This window comes from Leucopleurus acutus (genome assembly GCF_964270905.1).
Source record: "Leucopleurus acutus genome assembly, chromosome: 2".
In the NCBI taxonomy this organism is placed as follows: Eukaryota; Metazoa; Chordata; class Mammalia; order Artiodactyla; family Delphinidae; genus Leucopleurus; species Leucopleurus acutus.
Window position 1 is genome coordinate 191,586,222 of NC_139143.1, and position 17,130 is coordinate 191,603,351.

General features: G+C 63.8%; 1 protein-coding gene across 3 annotated transcripts in view; it reads right to left on the minus strand.

Annotated features, from left to right (window-relative positions):
- Positions 1 to 889: 889 nt before the first annotated feature.
- The window catches only part of PRDM16 (PR/SET domain 16), a gene marked incomplete at both ends in the record, with an annotated part of 319,466 nt that continues 303,225 nt past the window's right edge, over positions 890 to 17,130 (minus strand). The window contains 8 exons of one of the 3 annotated variants that reach the window (XM_082834245.1): positions 890 to 1,024; positions 2,212 to 2,386; positions 3,241 to 3,468; positions 7,205 to 7,379; positions 7,631 to 7,800; positions 13,224 to 13,301; positions 13,961 to 14,130; positions 16,956 to 17,040. In XM_082834245.1, the coding sequence (XP_082690371.1) occupies positions 890 to 1,024; positions 2,212 to 2,386; positions 3,241 to 3,468; positions 7,205 to 7,379; positions 7,631 to 7,800; positions 13,224 to 13,301; positions 13,961 to 14,130; positions 16,956 to 17,040 (1,216 nt within the window). Of the gene's footprint in view, positions 1,025 to 2,211; positions 2,387 to 3,240; positions 3,469 to 7,204; positions 7,380 to 7,630; positions 7,801 to 13,223; positions 13,302 to 13,960; positions 14,131 to 16,955; positions 17,044 to 17,130 lie in introns of all 3 variants that reach the window. The other 2 variants (XM_082834246.1, XM_082834244.1) reach the window with 2 other exon arrangements.

A 17,130-nucleotide genomic window follows, 5' to 3' on the forward strand; every position in this document is an offset into this window, starting at 1 on the left:
GCACACGATGACAGGCACATCTCCGAGTCCCAGCCTTGGGCCAGCCCAGGACACCGTATCTGATTCCCGGGCACAGTCCGAAACTGCTCACGGGAGTCAGCCCCCCAAACTCAGTTCTGCCCGGGGGGGACCCCAGAATCACCTTGGCTTTACAAATACGGTCAGAGATAGAAAATTTCTCTGCATCTACAGTATAAAGAACACCCCCAAACGCAGTGCTGGCTCCCAGGCAGGTTTGGGTTTGCAAATAAGCGGAGATTTCAAAGCAATGCAAAATTACTTTTAAAAAACAATTGGCAAGTCACTTTTTGATTTTTCTTTTTAAAAAATACTGTCTATTTTTAAAACCACATGCTTAAATAGACTCTGTCGCCAATAAGATTACCAAAAGGGTCATTCTTGTAATCTTCATTCTAAAAATCATCTGGGCGATTCCCTCTTTAGAGCACACCCAGCTGTCCGTTCCCTCTCGAGACAGCACGCGGGCGCCTGGGAGCGGCCCGCCGGCCTCAGTTTGGGGTTCAAATCCCGCCCTCGCCCACGGGCTTGACTCTGCAAAGCAGCCCCCCCGCGCTGCACCCGGACACTGTGAGCTGAATCATCTCGAACGCCGTCCTCAAGACCAGTTCTTAGAGCCGGTGAAACCCTACGACGGCTCCGAGGACTCCGGGTTCTGAGTTTTCGTTGGAAAAGTTAAAGTTGGACCATGGCCGGCGGCACAGACGCTGAGGAGAGGTCAGACGCAGGTGACAAGGGGTCTCCTCGGCCCCGGGCCGCTCTGGCTCCCCAAGGCCCTGGCCTCCATCTTCCGCAGCTGGGATTTCTGTCGGGACGTCGGGGGCCCGTGGTGGCCTCGCTTGGACTCTGACCCCAGCCCTTCGGGGGGCGGTCAGAGGTGGTTGATGGGGTTGAAGGCTCCGGACTCTGGCGTGGCTCCCGCGATGTTCAACCAAGCGTCCAGAGGACTCTGGGAGGAGGTGTGGAGAGGAGCGTCCTCGGAAAGGGACAGCATCATTGCATACGCCTGGCGGGAGAGAGGGCGGGGCACACACGGGACGGGCAGGTGAGCGGTGCGGGCTGCGGTCCTGCGGACCCCAGGCCGGCCCCGTCCCCTCCCGGCCTCCCACCCGCTCTGGCTGGCCTCAGCTCCAGAGGTAGATGAGGGCAGAGGCGCGGGGGGCCGGCCCACAGAGGAGGAAGGCGCGGTGGGGGGAGCTCTGTCAGGCGCTTGTGCAGAGTGCCACGAAGACCCTCAGCCTCTTTGGGGCACATCCCCCCTTGCAGTCGCCTCCACATCCCCTGGCGATCAGCACGCGTCCCCAGGCAAGTGTGCTCTTTGGGAGGGACTGGGAATGCTGGGAGTTATTGCTAAGACCCTGTCAACGAGGCTCAGGCCCTGCCTGGTGAGGCCTGTCCCCTGTGGATGACCATGGTGGCAGCACAGAGATATTCTGGGGAAACGATGTGCAGCGTTTCTGAGACGTGCCTCTGGCCTGGAGCCCGGCTTAGCCCACAGGGCATGAGCAGACGGGAGCGGGGGCCGCTCAGAGCAGGCGGGCTGGGGGGATGTCCCCCCGAGTTCACGCTCCGACAGCATTAGTAAAAAGACGAAGACAGACACGCAAACAGCTCTTGCTGAGGTTCAGGTGGGCTGCAGAGAGCTGAGTGAAACCCCGAGCCCCCCAGACTGGAGAGAAGCAGGAGGCAGGCTCCTGCGACACCTGTGCTGAGGAACGGGACGTGCCCAGCCGGCCGGGTGCCCGCTGACCCCGTCACGGCTGTCGCTTGCAATCCTGACCCCCAACGGGGCAGCGTCCTTCGAGAAGACCCTGGGCTATCATCATCCCTGCTCAGGTAGAGGCAGAGGGAGGCCAATGCAGCCACAAGGGCAGGGCACCTGCTGTGGACGCCTCCCTCCAGGGACGTGAGGACGGGGACCCACGCATCCGCGAGCACTGCGGGGGGAGCGCCCCCGTGACGGTCCCGCTTGCGTTCATCTGCCCTCAACCTCTCCCTGCCCCACCCCACTTGTGGGCAAGGGCAGTCGCTTGGGGGTCTCTCTAGCCGATGCAATAGGCGCGGGAGGTGTCCCCAGGCAGACGTGGGATGGCCACAGCGAGAGGAGAGGCTGTCCCTGGTGGCGGGGGGCGCGGCTGCCGCCTGCCGTCCAGCCTGGGGAAGGCGAGGGGGTGGGCTCTGGCGGGTACCTACCTGGTTCTTAGCCTGCCTGTACAGGGTCTGTTTTAAAGTCTCAGAATCTAAGGTGGAATTAAGCACATCTTTAACTTCCAATGCTTCCTCAGCTGCTCTGCGGAGATCCAGCCCCTTCCCAAAAGTCGGCATCGGCTCCAAAGCCAACAGACCGCCTGGTCGCTCCTCAACACACCTGCACCAACGACCGGAGAGGGGCCTGCCGTTAGCCGGCCTGGCCTCTCGCCACCTCTCTGATGCCCCACAGCTGGCTCCATGCCTGCATGCGCGTCACGGCATCTCCACGGGCCACGTGCACGAGGAGACAGACACACGGACACACGGACACCTGGACGGAAGCCACACGGATGCAGGAGAGCGACAGAGGGAGATGAGTACGTGCACACACTGCAAGCAGCAGGCGGGGCGCTTGGGCCTCAGGGATGGGGGGCAGCCGGGGACACCTCGGTTCCCGAGAATCTGGGCGGCTCTGGAGCGGCCCGGGGCTCCTGCCCCCAGCACTCAGGGCTGGGAGGAAACGGGCCGTCTCGGAAAGGCCTCCGGCATCTACGGGCCTCCCCCAGGAGGATCATGGAACGCCGGCAGCCTCACCGGTGCCGAAAGCAGGCGGCGAGCGGTCGGGACCTGGGGGACGTGGCTGTGGTTCACCTGCTTCCAGAACTGTGGGTGCTCAGCCCCCGCCCCTCACAGCCTGCTGGAGGCCAGATGTCACCGCTCTGGGTTCTTCCGCAGGGCCGGACACGGCCCGCGGGTCCAGGACCAGCTCCCTCTCAGCCGTCCCCTCCCCCAATCTGCTTCCGGGCCTGGGGAAGCGTGTGTGTTTGCGCGCGCGTGCGAGTGTGGGGGGCTGGAGCCCTGACCCCCTTTCCTGGGGCCCGGCCTCACCCCCGCCTGCACACAGAAGTCCCTGCAGTAGGAACGCCTGCTGGGAAGGAGGGTGAACCCCGCTGGGCGGATGGTGGATGTGGGAACGAGGTCCCCCCGGTGCGCGGGGCACCCGGGGGCCGGGGGCCGGGGGCCGGCGCCCACCTTCGGGTGTGGTCGAAGCCCATGGCCAGGGAGGCGGGCCCGTCCTCCTCGTCCTCGCAGGCGGCCTGGGGCTCCGGCGTGGGGCACACGGTGTCGTCCTGGGACCTCCCCGCCAGGCTGTCGCCGTCGTCCTCCAGCTCGTCCTCTTCCTCCTCCTCTGCATCCTCGGGCTTCCCGCCGGCCAGGCCCGGGCACGGGGGGGCACCGTCCAGGTCCTGGACTTCCGGCCTGAAATGACACGGACGGAGCTGGCCACAGACGCCCAGAGGCCAGTGGGTCACGCCTCTGCCTTCCCTGACGGCCGCCCCGCCCCCTTCGAAGGCAGCCTGCCCCCCCGCGGTCACTGAACCCTCAGAGCCAGGGTCCTGGGTGGCTCGGCTGCCATCCTTGTGGAGTGAGTGACTCAGGCCGAGAAGGGGGACTGCTGAGGCCTGGGCAGGGCCTGGGTGGGCACCGCTCGGCGGCAGGGCTCCTGTTATGCCAGCGAGGACAGCGGGCCACTCAGTGGCTCAGGGAAGGAAGCCACGGCCGGGCCGGTGGGGAAGGGGGCTCTGGGCTTGGGCACCGCACAAGGGGTGCCCTTGGGGGGCTCAGAGCATGGGAGGGCTGCTGGCCCGGCCCCGATGGATGCCTGCTCCCACCGCCCGCCGTGAGGACACGAGGACGGGGCGGCCCCTCCTTAGATGGAGCGTCTGGGATCCAGGGTCCCGGACCACGCGGACCGGGCTGTTGTCAGCGATGGAAACCCGCCAGGGGGCTCTCTCCTGCAGCCCGGACCCCACCTCATTTCCCTTGGGGTCCCTGCAGCCGGGCGAGCCTTTCCCACCCTGGGTCCTCATCACTGAAAGCAGAGGACAAGCAGTGAGGGACAGGTTGCTCATTCCCTTCAGAAAATGTCAGCAGCTGTGTCTGGCGCGTCTGCAAGTCTGTGACCAGGGGCTGCGGCCACAGGTGGGCTGGGCCCGAGGCCATCTGGGCGGGGGTCCGACACGTGGGCAGGGGGGGTGGAGGGCGAAGCACATGCTTCCGGAGCCCGAGTTCGGAGCCCCCCGGCCCCACTCCTCCTGGACCCCACACGGCCCACGGGAGTCTGTTCACTGCTGTCAGGGGAGACTCGGGCTCCCGCTCGGGGCACCAAGGTGAGAGGATACGTCCCCCCCGAGTGGTCACCACTTCCAAACGCAGAGAGGGTGGGGGGCCGGGCTGAGCTGGGGGAGACCCCGATGGCCCTGCTCTCGCCCGTCCCTGTCTTCACTTCTTCTCTTTCCACAGGGACCTATGCGGATACTGAGAGCTGACCTGCCCTCCAGGACGGGCAGGACCCCAGCACATTTCCCTTGTCACCAGGTGCACGCCCGTCCACCGCGGTGAGGACCCCAGAGCCAGGTCCTGCCTCCCACTCTGGGTCTTGGCAGGGTCCCCTCGGACAGGGCTTGCCGTCTCGGAGCCCACGCCCTCCCAGGGACGTGGGAACAGGCCCCACGCTGAGGGCTGGTGCACAGTGCGGGTGGGGAGCCCTGCGCCCCGGGGCTCGGATCGGTGCAAAGCCCTGTGTCAGTTGAGCAAGGCTGAGCTCTCTGTGCGGGTTTATACGTGAGCCCCTCTCTGTAGGAGCAGCAACCTCGAGCGCTTTGTCTCTGCGTCCCCAACCCCGCCCTGCATAGAGGGTCTGCTCGTTGGTGGGAGGCCTGCATCGAGCATCAGAGCTCGCTGGGTGGGGACGGGGCGGATATGGCGGGGACAGAGCGGGGGATCTGGCTGGAGACGGCTTCAGACAGAGAGGACACCAGGACGAGTGTCCAGGCCTCCACACGGCTGCCTGGGGCGGGGGAGTCTCCCCGAGGCCACCGCACCAGAGTAGCACGGCTGCGGCTCAGACAGCGGGGATCCACCCCTCCCTGTCCTGGAGTCTAGACGTCCCAGGTCCCGGTGTCACAGGGCTGCTTCTCCTCCCGGCTCCTCCCCTGGACTCCAGTGGGGTGCTGGCGATGCTTGGGACTCCTTGGCTTGTGGGCACATCACCCGATCTCTGCGTTGTCCTCACACGGCACCTCCCTGTGCGTGTGTGTGTCCCAATCTCCCCCTTTTCTAAGGACACCAGTCCTATCGGACATGGGCCACCCGACTCCAGTAAGACCTTATCTTAACTAATTACAACTTAAGACCCTATTTCCAAATAAGGTCACACTCTGAGGTGCTGGAGATTAGGATTTCAACATAGGAATTTGGGGGGGACAGGATTCAGCCCAGGAGTTTCTGGGATTGTAGGGCCAGGAAGCCTGGCAGGCCCTCAATTCTCACTGACGGTCAAGAGAAAGATGCTGGTTCTGGATGTTAGTACTGGCCCCTAATAGGACCGCCAGCATCCTACCGCTTTCCACACGTTAGCCGACAAACGTCAACCGTGACCATGGTCTCCATATCCGACAACGATGTGCAGGCACCTCCAGGGGCTCCCGGCTCCCGGGATGCAGCGTCAGCAGGCGGGGCCAGCCGAGGGCCTGGGTTGGCACGGGACGTGAGGCCAGCCTCCTCTGAGCCCCACGGACCGCCCCCCAGGGGCCCTGGTTGAAACGTTCTGCTCCGTGGGGTTAGGATGGTGCCGTCCCCTCTTCCCTCTGGGGACAACCCCTCTGTCTGGTGGCTCTCCTGGACTGTCCTCCTCGTGGCTGAGAGCTGGGCCTGTCACCCAAGCCTGAGGTGTGGGAGCCACCCGGCGCGGCCGCCCACCCCAGGGAGGATGCCCCGGGCATGTGTCAGTTCTCGTCTGGCTTTGCCCTGGGCACAAAGGAAGAGTCTTCAACATCTAGGACGTGCCTCGTGGCCCAGCCCCTGGGTGCTCAGGTCCGTGACTTTGAAGGCGGAGATCACAGAGCTTGAACTACGCGGCTCTCAGAGCCGTGGGGCGCTGTCTGAGCACAACTCCACACCCCGGAGCAGATGGCAGGGCCTGGGTTCCCATGAGACCATAGCGTGTGCCCAGAGCCAAGGACGGCCATGGGCACTTTGTTGGCCGTAGAGCAGGCAGGGCTGCCCCCAGGAGTGAGGTCTCCACTGCCAGCCAGGCTCTGGGATGTGCAGCCCATGGCCAGCCTCTCCCACTTCCCCTCCTCTGAGCCCACCCAGGCGCCAGGTGAGATCACCTTCCCGGGCATAGATTCAGGACTTAGCAGAGCCAGAAACAGTCCAAGTGTCATGTCATGCCCATTTGTAGATTTGACAGGTCTTTTTGGTGCCCCTGCTCTGCCCCCAGGGGCACCAGTGATGTGGGAACAGACAGGCTCTTGGGGAGCTGGGTGTCCTGGGGGACCCTCGTCACCTTGCTGGAGATGGGTGGGGAGGGACCCGGGCCCTGGGGCCGCAAAGCCACAGCCCACCCACTCCTCTGGGCCTCTGCAGAATTAGGGGAGCACATCCCTGAGGACTTTTGGAGTTTGGGCATCTCTGATTCTCTGCCAGCTGAGCCCCGGGATGGAGGTTATGCAGAATACCCTCCGCATCCCTGAATTCCCAATTCTGCCATTCTCCTGCCTCTGTGTGTGTGTATTTAAAGGGGCAGCACTCTTGCTAAGAAACCTTCTGTGCCTCGGATTAAATGAGAATGTTCTGGACTTTCAGAGGCGCGGCAGGTCTCATGGCAGGAGCCGTCGCCTGGCCCATGTCTGGCTGCACGTCTCAACCGTGAGGCCAAACTGTACCATTTAGGCCTGCGTGCTGGTACCACACTGAGCGTGTGACACACGCCATCAGGCCAGGGCGCCTGTTCTAATCGCCCTCTGCAGGTGGAGAAACCGAGGCAGAGAGGGGGCTGGGATGGACACTGGCTGCAGAGCCCACGGGCCTCGCCCTCTGCGGTGGGCCTGGGGTCCCTGGTGCTGGGACGCGGGACCCTGCTGTGGGCGTGACCATACAGGTGACCATGCAGGGTCCAGAGCTTCCTGGGGCCCCGGGATGGGTTTCTTACCGTTTGTCTGTTCGCGTTGTTGCTTGGTTCATCTCGCTGTTGGCAATAAAGTTTCTGATTTCTGAGAAATAGGCGTCTTCCTTTTCATCTAAAAGTGCATGGTGGTCCGACTCGGAGGCGGGGGAGGAGGTGCTGGTCGCCAGGTGGTTCGTGAGGACCCCCGAATGCTGGCTCACTGCAGAGGGGCAGCGTCAGAGGGGGGCGTCCCTCAGCTGAGCCCCTCCCTCCGTGGCGCACCAGTGGCCGGGCGGGCAGCCAAGGAGGGTGCGCATTTGGGGCGCTCTCAGGGAACCCACTTCTTGGGAAGACCCAAGAGCACAAGATTCTCCGTAATGACAACGGTTTGAGGGGTGACTGCGAGCTTCCCCACAGAGCTAGCTTGAGTTCCCTTCGGCCCCGCCCCCTCCCCGCCGGACAGACCCCCACCTGGAGCGTGCTCGTGCTCATGCTTCTTCAGGTGTCTGTCCAGGTTGGTCTGCTGCCCGAAGCAGCGGTTGCACAGGTGGCATTTGAAGGGCTTCTCCTTGTTGTGGATGTTCCGGACGTGCCGCTGGAGGTTGGAGGAGATGCTGAAGGAGCGGTCGCAGTACTTACACCTGTAAGACACGGCGCCTCAGCGGAGCCCCTGGCCTTGAGGAGACCCCCGAGGGCCCTGGGAGGCGGTCCTGGCGAAGCTGCCCCTGGGCGGTGGATGGTGTCGGATTGCGCCCTGAACAGGCCGGGGGGACCCTCTGGGGCCTGCGCCCCTGGGTGGGCAGCACCGGGACCCTCTGGCGTCTCCCCTCATCTCTCAACCTCTCTGCTGTCTGGGTCCGCCCAGCGCAGAGGCCAGGGCCTGGCGGTCCACGGCAGAGGGCGGCGTGCTCCTGGCGGCCTCACGGGGGCACCCGCGCACCAGGAAAGATACTCCTGGCAGGTTTTCTTGGGAAGGAGCCCAGACCCGCTGCCTGCAACCTTCCTCCCTGGCGGAGAACCCTCCCCTGGCCTGGTCCCGGCCCCTCTCCACAGGTCCTTGGGTGGACCGCATCTCCCTTGGGGCCTCAGCTGGCCAGTCCACTAACAGGGCACGGGGGCTGCCCCAACTCTCTCGAGCATCCTTCACTGCCCTGAGGTGAAGAGGCCTCCCAGCCTCACCCCGTCAGGTGGCCTCCGTCCACGGACCCCCTTCAGTGGGGGGGCGCCCTCAGCCCCTCTGCAGGGGCACCCGCTGCCAGGCTGCACGGCACACTTGGGAAATTAGAAAAAGATGCTCTTTCCTCCAGATGCTTCTGTTGTCAGAATATTGTCGTGACCCCCACAAGTTTACCAGAGCAAAGCGCTTTACTGACGGGAAGTTGCCATGAGGCACGATTTGAGACGCCTGCCATGTGCAGGTCCCCGTGGGTGTGGGGCCTTGTGCGGGCACAGCCTTCACGACCACCCTTGGAGGCCCCGAGGGCGGGGAAAGGGAGGGTGATCACCCATGGGAACTGACAGAGGGGCCTGAGCACTGCCGGCACTGAGAGAATGAGAGAGAGAGAGAGAGCCGGGGCGGGAGACGGAGGACCCACAGCCGCCAGCTCCACCCACGGGAACTGACAGAGGGGCCTGAGCACTGCCGGCACTGAGAGAATGAGAGAGAGAGAGAGCCGGGGCCGGGGGACGGAGGACCCACAGCCGCCAGCTCTGCAAACAGTGCCACCTCCTCCTGGCGGCAGGAGTCCGGGCCAAGGCCGTCCACTGCTCCCACCCGCTCTGCACGCCCAGCTGGGCCATGGCAGAGGGACTCCGGCTCGGGGGTCTCCAGTCGCACACGTGTGCGAGCGTCTCAGAGTGCTCTTGCACACACGTGTGGCTATGTCCACTCTTGCGGGTGCAGGTGCGTGTGCACACGTGTTGGTGGGCACGCTCGTGTGCACCTGGCCTCAGAACTCCCCCAGGGATGCTCATCCAAGTCTCAGATGCACAGGGGCACCAAAACACCCATCCCTGCGCTCAGGTTTCCTCTTGCTTCGGAAACGAGCTTCCCCGGAGCGACAAGCAGAGAGGCGAGCACGGCAGGACGCTGAGCGGCCGAGCCCTTCAGGAGGCAGAGTCTGTGCAGCCAGTGCAGAGGGGCATGAGCTCGGGACGTCAGGTTCACCCAGAGGGCGTGGCTGGAAGGCGTGGGGACCTGCCGTGAGGCCGCGGCCTGGCATTCCTGCAGGGGCCGGTGGCCGTGCTCCAGCACAGCGTACTGGTCACGAGCGCTCGGTCACGTGCACGGGGACATGCCTGAGGACGCTCTGGGGCCCTGGCCTCCCATCTGCGGCCGGGCTGGCGGGGGCCTTCCCGGTGCCGCCCACCCAGAACCCGAGGTGCCCGCCTGACACTTGACATTCAGAGGCTGGCCCTGCCCGGGGAGTCCGGGCAACCTCCGTGTTCCCAGGGCCCCCACGAGCCGCCGCTGGGGCCCAGGAGCTGAGCTTTCCCTGCTGAAGGGGTGGCAGCTTTACGAAGCTCTGTCCTGGTAGGTCGAGAGGCTCCAAGTTACCCCCGCCTCTCCTCCTGTGGGATAACCCCTGGGGAGAGGGGCCCAGCTGGAGGGAGCCCCTACGGCTCCCCTGGTGTGATTCTGGGGCTCATTTACTCAGTTCCCGAAGCTTCCACATTCTGCCTGAGGCCAGGCTAACGCTGGCTCCCTCCACGGCAGATGGGCTAAGAGCTGTCCGTGATCTACACACTAACCCCCTGGGCTCCCCGTGAGCCACCCTCGGCCTCCTCTGCTGCTAGGTGCCAGGCCGGCCTGTTGGGCCAGCTGAGCTGCCCCCGGGCCCCTGGGTGTCCCTGGGACATGGAACCTTGGTCCTCCCACGGCCTCGTGACTTGGACCCGCGTCCTGGCTGCCAGCACCGGGAAGGTGGTTATCTTCTCTTTCTCGGCCTGCGGTGCCAGAGAAGTTGGGCTGGGGCTTGGGCTCTCTCCCTGGCTGGGCTGAGCAGAGATGCTCGGGTGTCCTCTGACCTGGCGCTCCCCTCTCGACGGTCCAGAAAGGAGGATTCTTACATCCCAGCCTGCACCATCTCGCTCCCCCACTCTGCCCCCAGCACACCCCCAAAGTTACAGAAACCCTCCACCCCCAGTGGCGCCAGGCTCGCCCGTAGGGCGAGTGCAAGGCCAAGCTGGCCCCAGCCCGGGTCTGGGCGTTCGCCCCCTGCCTGTCCAACAGGCTTCACACGGGCTGCGTGGTGCGCCCGCCTTGGTCTACACAGGTGCCTGCACACTTAGCCTCCTTTCCCTGTATCTTTGGAAATTCAGGGACCCTCTGCGAGCTCCACCAGCGGCCGTGCATTACCCCAGAGCAGTGGGAACTCTGAGGACGAAACAGGATTGGCCGAGGAGCTCATCACAGACCTGAGACCTCCCAGCCCCAACCTCTGCGGGGCTGGGAGGGGCTGGGGGGGGGCAGCGACGCATTCGATTTGGTCACAGAGCCCTGAACCTGGCCCTCTCGTGGTCCTAATCTAAATAAATGGCCCAGAGAAGTACATTTGAAATTTCGGGGACTGGTGAGCCCAGGGCTGCGAGGGAGCAGGGCTCTCAGAGCAGCTGGGATTTGCGTTGTAAATAAGCTGACGAGTGGCTAGTGAAATTTACGGCTGTGCTGTATAAAATAACACACCATCGTGCTCCAGCAGGAGTGGGAGAGCAGAGACCCGCGCTGGCCACGGCGGCGGGCAGGAAGGGCCTCGAGGGGACCTTGCTGTGACCGCATCTGCCGCCGCCCTGGGAAAGCCAGCCATGGTAGAGACCCAGCACCACGTGGGGAGGGTGAAATGGCCCTTGGGGGGCTGGCAGCGTCCTCCCCGGGACCCAGTGGGGCCACACCAGCCATCACAGGGAGAAAAGCCTTCGGTCTTTGTAAGCGAGGAAAGGAAAGAAAGAAGAGATTTTGAAACCCAGCCCTAACAATAAAACGAGCAAAGAAAGGACACCTATGGGCCACCCGTAGCCCCGACAGAAATGGTAACAGGACCTTGCTGGGTGCTTTGACTTAACACAGTCAGCGAGACAGGGAGCCAGATGGGGACGTGAGCATCCTTAAAGCCGGAATCCCAGGTCCCGCCAGGAGCCCATGGCCAGTCCACGAGCGCTCGCATCCGGAATGTGACTCGAGGCCCCCCACCCTGGGCAGCAGCTGGGGGGACCCCTGAGCATGGCAGCTGCCAGCACAGATGAAGGAAGCGGCCCCCCTCATTCCCAGTCCAGTTTTTATATCTCTCCTCCCACGTCTCAATAAGCCCTCCGTGCCGGAGCTTGAAGGAATGTGTCACCAACTGCCCCTCGCCCCGCAGCTGCACGCAAAGATCTCGAAGCCAGGACACGGGCTGGGCCGGGCAGAGGTGTGACCTCCTCTCCAGCAAACGCATCAGTCACACTAAGGGGTCTGTCTTTCTCTTGCTTGTGAGGGGCACACACGCAGCACACACACGTGGGCTCCGGGCAGGCGGTGGGCGGTTTTCATCAGACCTGGCCTGGGCCAGCAACGGGCTTCTGTGGACAGACCTGCACATTTTCCTTCTCCAATTCAAGACGTTCTGATTCACAGAGTGAGCCCAGAAGCCTCAGTGACGTCACAAGCACCGTCCCACACCCCAAACTCCTCATTGTAGGCTGCCTTGAACCAGACGTGGTCAGGATTTGCAGCGCAAACTTTCAAAGCAATCATTGTTACCCACGTCGAAACTCACAGATTGGAAAGGGCAAAAGAAATCGATGATAATTAAATCCTTCTATAAACACGGCCCCGACGCCCCAGGGGCTCGTACACGCAACACTGTCCAGAAGTTGGTTCTCCTTACAGAAAACACACGTGGCTCCTTTCCAGGGAGGGAACCAGGCCAAACCAGCCTCCATTAAGTTGTAAGCCACTTTTTGAGGGGAACGGGGTGGGGGGGGTGTTGTGGGCAGGCCGAGGGCACTGAACAGATGAGGTGAGCTGACGCTTACCCGGCCAGGACAGGGCACGGGGACTGTGACACTTGCAGGGGTCCCTGTGTGGCCGCCCGGCCGAGGGATGGGGACACACCCCCAATCTCCAGGGCCAGTGGGTGACTCCCAGCTCTGTGCGGCGGCCAGAGGACAGGAATCTCATGTTGCCAACTTAAAACCACACCAAACCCCTTACTCCCAGTGACTGCTGTTCACCAGACAGCCCAGAATGTCGTCCTGGCATTGGGACCAGCGTTTCCCCAATTTGCCTCACGGTCACCATCTCCAGGGACTCCCAGGGTTCCCCTGGGTGGGGTCCCCAAAAGACAGGGCACTACCCTCAGCTCTTTTCCTGCCCGACAAACGCCCCAGGGACCAAGGGGAAAGGCCAGAATGGTAAACTACCATGGCCATGATCTCGGACCCCCGGCAGGTCAGGGGCATCTCTAAGCCTGGGGCTCCAAGTCTTTGAAATGGGGTGATGCCTCCACTAGTTGTGAACATGAAATGCCCTGGCTCTCACACCCCGCCCCCCCCCCCCCCCATGCGCTTGTGACCACACCTCTGCAGGCAGGAGCCCAGGCACCGCGGAGCGAGGTTGGGGGCAGAGGCGGCGTCCGTCCAGGGCGGTCAGGGGGATGTAAGGAATCCCTTAGGATGCCCCACGCTTGGCTGGGACCCGCATTTGCACGGAGCTCCTTTTCCTCTGAGACCAGCCCACCCCGCCGTAGGCGCTTGCCCTGGTCCCCTGCCCAGGGCTAGGTCAGCGAGGGCTGCCGGCCGTGGTGAGGGGGGCAGAGTGGGGCTGGGTGGTGGTGAGGCTGAGGCTCCCCCCGCCAGACCACCCCTGGGCCTGGCTTCTCTGCGCCAGTCGACACCCCAGCGGCAGGTGGGAGGGTTGCTCCTGAGCACCCTTCTGGGTCGGCAGATGGGAACCTTCCGGTAGCCTAACCTTTACAACGCCCCTGGGCGCAGGGCGGCTGAGGGGCCAGGAGGGAGGGGCGCAGGTCCCACCCGTCGCCCTTCCTGTCCGCCAGGAGCCTGCACCCCCTGCCGGGCGGGCTCCTACCTGTACGGCTGCTCCCCGGTGTGTGTCCTCAGGTGCCTCGTGAGGTTTGCTGATCGGGGGAAGATCTTGCCACAGTACCTGGAGTGGAGGGGTGGGTGAGGGATGCGTGAAGCAGACGCACGGCCGAGACTCGGGCGCCCGGGTGCTTTCCTGGTGCTGCTTCTCCCACACCTGGGGGCAGGTGGCCCGGCGGCACACCCTGGATTTCAGTCTCTCCTCGGCCCCGGGGACCAGTTGAGCCTCACAGAGAAGCTGGACTCGCACCACTGGGCAGACGGCACTGGCCCACCCTGGCCCGCTCGGGGCCGTCCCCCACCGCAATCCCCCCGCCGCCAAGCAGTTTCTCAGCCCCGGAGCCCGGCCTCGGCCGAGCCGGCAAGGACCGGCCTGCACAAGCCCGTGCACCTGGCGCCGGACCATGTCTCCCCAGCACTGGGCTTCCCCACCGGCCCCAGAGCTGTGGTTAAACACTGACCGCGGCACCTCAGCCTCCGGCCTTGCGAATTCCGACCGGTCGGCCAAGGTTGCACTTTCTTGCGCTCACGGGAGCACAGCCTGGTGGGGGGCACGTGCATATCTCTGGGGAATGATGTCAAGGGGACAACGGGCCATCGGTTGCTACCACGCTGTACCCGGGCTGAGACTGAGAGCTTTCTCCTGGAAGTGCAGGCGCACGGGCCAGCGTGGCACCTGTGGCCACTCTGCCGGGGCCGCCCCAGGGGCTCTCAGCGTCTCACCTGCACGTGTAGCGCTCCTTGCCCTTCCTGAGGATGGGGTCCGAGAGCGTCGGGGGTGGGGACCGGAAGTTGAAGGGGTGGGGAGGGAGGGGCTGCAAGGAGCTGCCGGATTCCGCCTTCATGGCCGCAAAGCTCTCCAGCTTCTCAGTCATGGTCTCGATGGCTGACATCTGTTGGCAGGATAGCAGGAGAGACTATGGGGCGCCCCCGAGCCGCCCCCTCTTTTGACGCGCGGGAACCCACCCCCACGGGCATCTGGGGGTCCTGGATGACCGAGCACGTCATAGGCCCCCAGGACAAGGAGGTCGTCTCTGGAACCCATGGTCTCCTCCTTCTTCTTGACCACTGGGCTGGGTTCTTTCACTTTCTGCGGCCAGCCCTGCTCTTGTCCTTGCCTGGAACCCCGTCACAGTCCAGGGTCTAGGCCGGGAGAGCTGCAACTGCCCTGCCCCAGCCAACCTGCACTGGGTGAGAAGTGGGTGACGCGGGCTGCCGACACCTGCAATTACACAGCCCTTTACTTTGAGACAAGCCAGCAAGGCCCTGCTGGCTCGACTCCTGGCCAGCACTCCTGACGGCTAGTTTGGGTTAAAGACAGAATTACATCCCATTTTTTTTTTTTTTGGAGTGGTGAAAAATTGATAGCTACCTGAATCAATCTCAGGTTAAAACATGAATCACGAGCCTGAGGCACTACCAGCACCTAGGGGCAGCAGGCCATAATTGCGGGCAAAGCGCTAAAAGGAAATTCAACAGCCTAAGGTTGGATTCCACTAACTGAATGTTCGTAATGATAACTCCAACGTGACATGGCACAGGACACAGTGACACAGGCAAAAGGGGCTGCCTCGCTGCTCCTCGGAGATGCCAAGGCGTTGCCTGGGGAGGAGAAGGGAGTCACCTCCTCCTGGCATTGGTCATTTCCAGCTGGCGGGCAGCGTTCTGATCAGAATCCCAGGCTGCACCTGCCCTGAGGCCCTGGGGCGGGGGGACAGGAGAGGGGAGGGGGCTGCACAGGCCTCAGCAGCACTTCTCCCCCGGAGAGTACCCGCTGCAAGCCAGGCCCCATGGGAGGGATGAGGCCAGAAAAGGAAGAGCTTTCATTATGCCCCGAGCCCCTCAAGGTTTAGGCTGGGGAACAACCGAATGGTTACAATAAAACACCAGAAAGGGGTTTACAAACAGAAAATGGGGTCCATCCTAGTGGCTGAGCCTCTCTTGACCCTGGGCTGCCCCTGGGCCCTGGCCAGCTCTGTCCAGTTGCAGGGCTTTGGGCCTCGCCACCCTTGTGGGGCAGGCACGGTCCCCATCAGATGCACACGATGCTTCCAGCCACGGGTGGCCCCACCCATCCCCACTGATGGACAGATGGACACGGCCTTGCCCCTCAGCTGCCGTCCAGCCTCTCATTTAGCCCCTCCACGGCCCGGATGATGGGACCTGGGCATACGGACTGCTGCTCATCTGCCTGTGGGTCTCAGTTTTAGCCAGAGCCGTGGGAGGCTCTGGGACTCTCCACCACACCAGACTCCCCAGGACCCCAGAGGTGGTGAGGGGCAGTGGGCTGGCAGGACTGCCTCACCCTGCACCCCATACACCTGCGCGTCGGGCCTCAGCAATGAAAGGCCCTGGCAAGGTCCTGCCAGGCAGCTGACCAACGCAGCCTGGCGTCTTCGTGCAGTGGTGACCCGTGACCCCTAGACTTTGTAGAGGCCACAAGTTCTCCTGTCCGAGTGATGGTCTGACCTCAGACCATTTAATCAGGTGACTTACTAGTCCTCTCTCCCGCCCCCACCCCTGGCTCTGGGCCCACGGGCAGGCAGCAGGGCTGGCAGGTGGGGGGAGCGGGCAGCAGGCACAATGGGCAGCCGGGCCCCCGCCAGGCCCCTCTTCCTCAGGCCTGGGAGGGTCTGGCCCGCCTGGCCCGCGCCGCCTGAGCAGATATTCCCGGCCGAGCTCCCGCACAAACACAAACACAGGATGTGCCTGGCTGGCCTGCCGGCTTGTTCCAGCCGGTCCTGAGGAAATCAGGGGAAGTTCTTAACCAAACTCCGAGGCCCCAGCAAGACAATGGGAGGCTCTAAGTTTAGCTGTGAACCCAGGCAGGACACAGGTTCCACAAACCGGGGGGTTTGTCCCAGGCGGGAAACTCGGAGCGAGAGAACAATGCCTGGGTCTGGAGTCTGGGCCCAGGCCTGTCCCACAGCTCAGCCCCGGCCCCTCCTGCTGGGACAGGGGAGGCCCGTGGCTCTGGGGAGGGGGCTGGTCCCAAGCAGTGAGGACAGGTGGGCACCGGGGCAGGGAATCGGGGGGACTCCGCCGGCCTGCTGCTTACTCCCACTGCTGCCACCTCTCTCACCCACCCCTCGGGAGGACGCGGCCAGGGGCACACAGGAGTGCCTGTAGGCTTGGTGGGGTCTGCGGCCACTGCCCAGACTTGGGGGTTCTCTTTCCCAGACCCCTGATTCTAGTCTTGGCAGGCGGCCTCTCCACCCTCTGCATCCCCGGGTGAGGGCGGTCCCCCTGCCCACTGCCCCCCGGGACGCCCTGCCCTCGACGCCAGTCCCTCTGCTGCTGTCCTGCTCCCTACTGCCTCTGCCCCCTGCACTCAGGCCCTCCTTCTCCTGCTCTTTTCCCTTAAGGATCCCCGAGTCCCTCACACTGGAGAGACTGCTGGCGTCCACACCTCCCCGGCTCTCTCGTGTCTACTCTCCCTACATTCAGAATTCTTGTGTTTGCTCCATCCAATCTGCTGCCCACTGCCCCATGCAAGTTCACTCCCCCTCCTAGAGCTTGAGCCGCAGGTCAATGAGGCCCCTTGTGGACCCACAGGGTGCCCCCACAGAGAACCACCCTCCTTCCTCACCCGTCCCGGCCCTTCCCATCCTCCCCAGCCTCAAAGGGACCTGTGGGTTTTCAGGGACGGGAAGCGGAGACCCGCCTGGGGTGTGTGCCTTGGCCCGTACGGACCTTGGGGCTCCTGGCTGGGCCTTACCTGGGGGTGGAAGAGCAGTGGGGACGGCCGCAGGTACTTCTCCTTAAGGGCTCCCACCGGGTCGGTCACCTTCCGCTTCTCCACCCTGCTGGACAGCAACACAGAGGGTTACGGACCCCACCGAGCGGCCCAGCGCTGGGCGGGGAGGCGCTGGGGCCCCCGCCCCTCTGGGCGC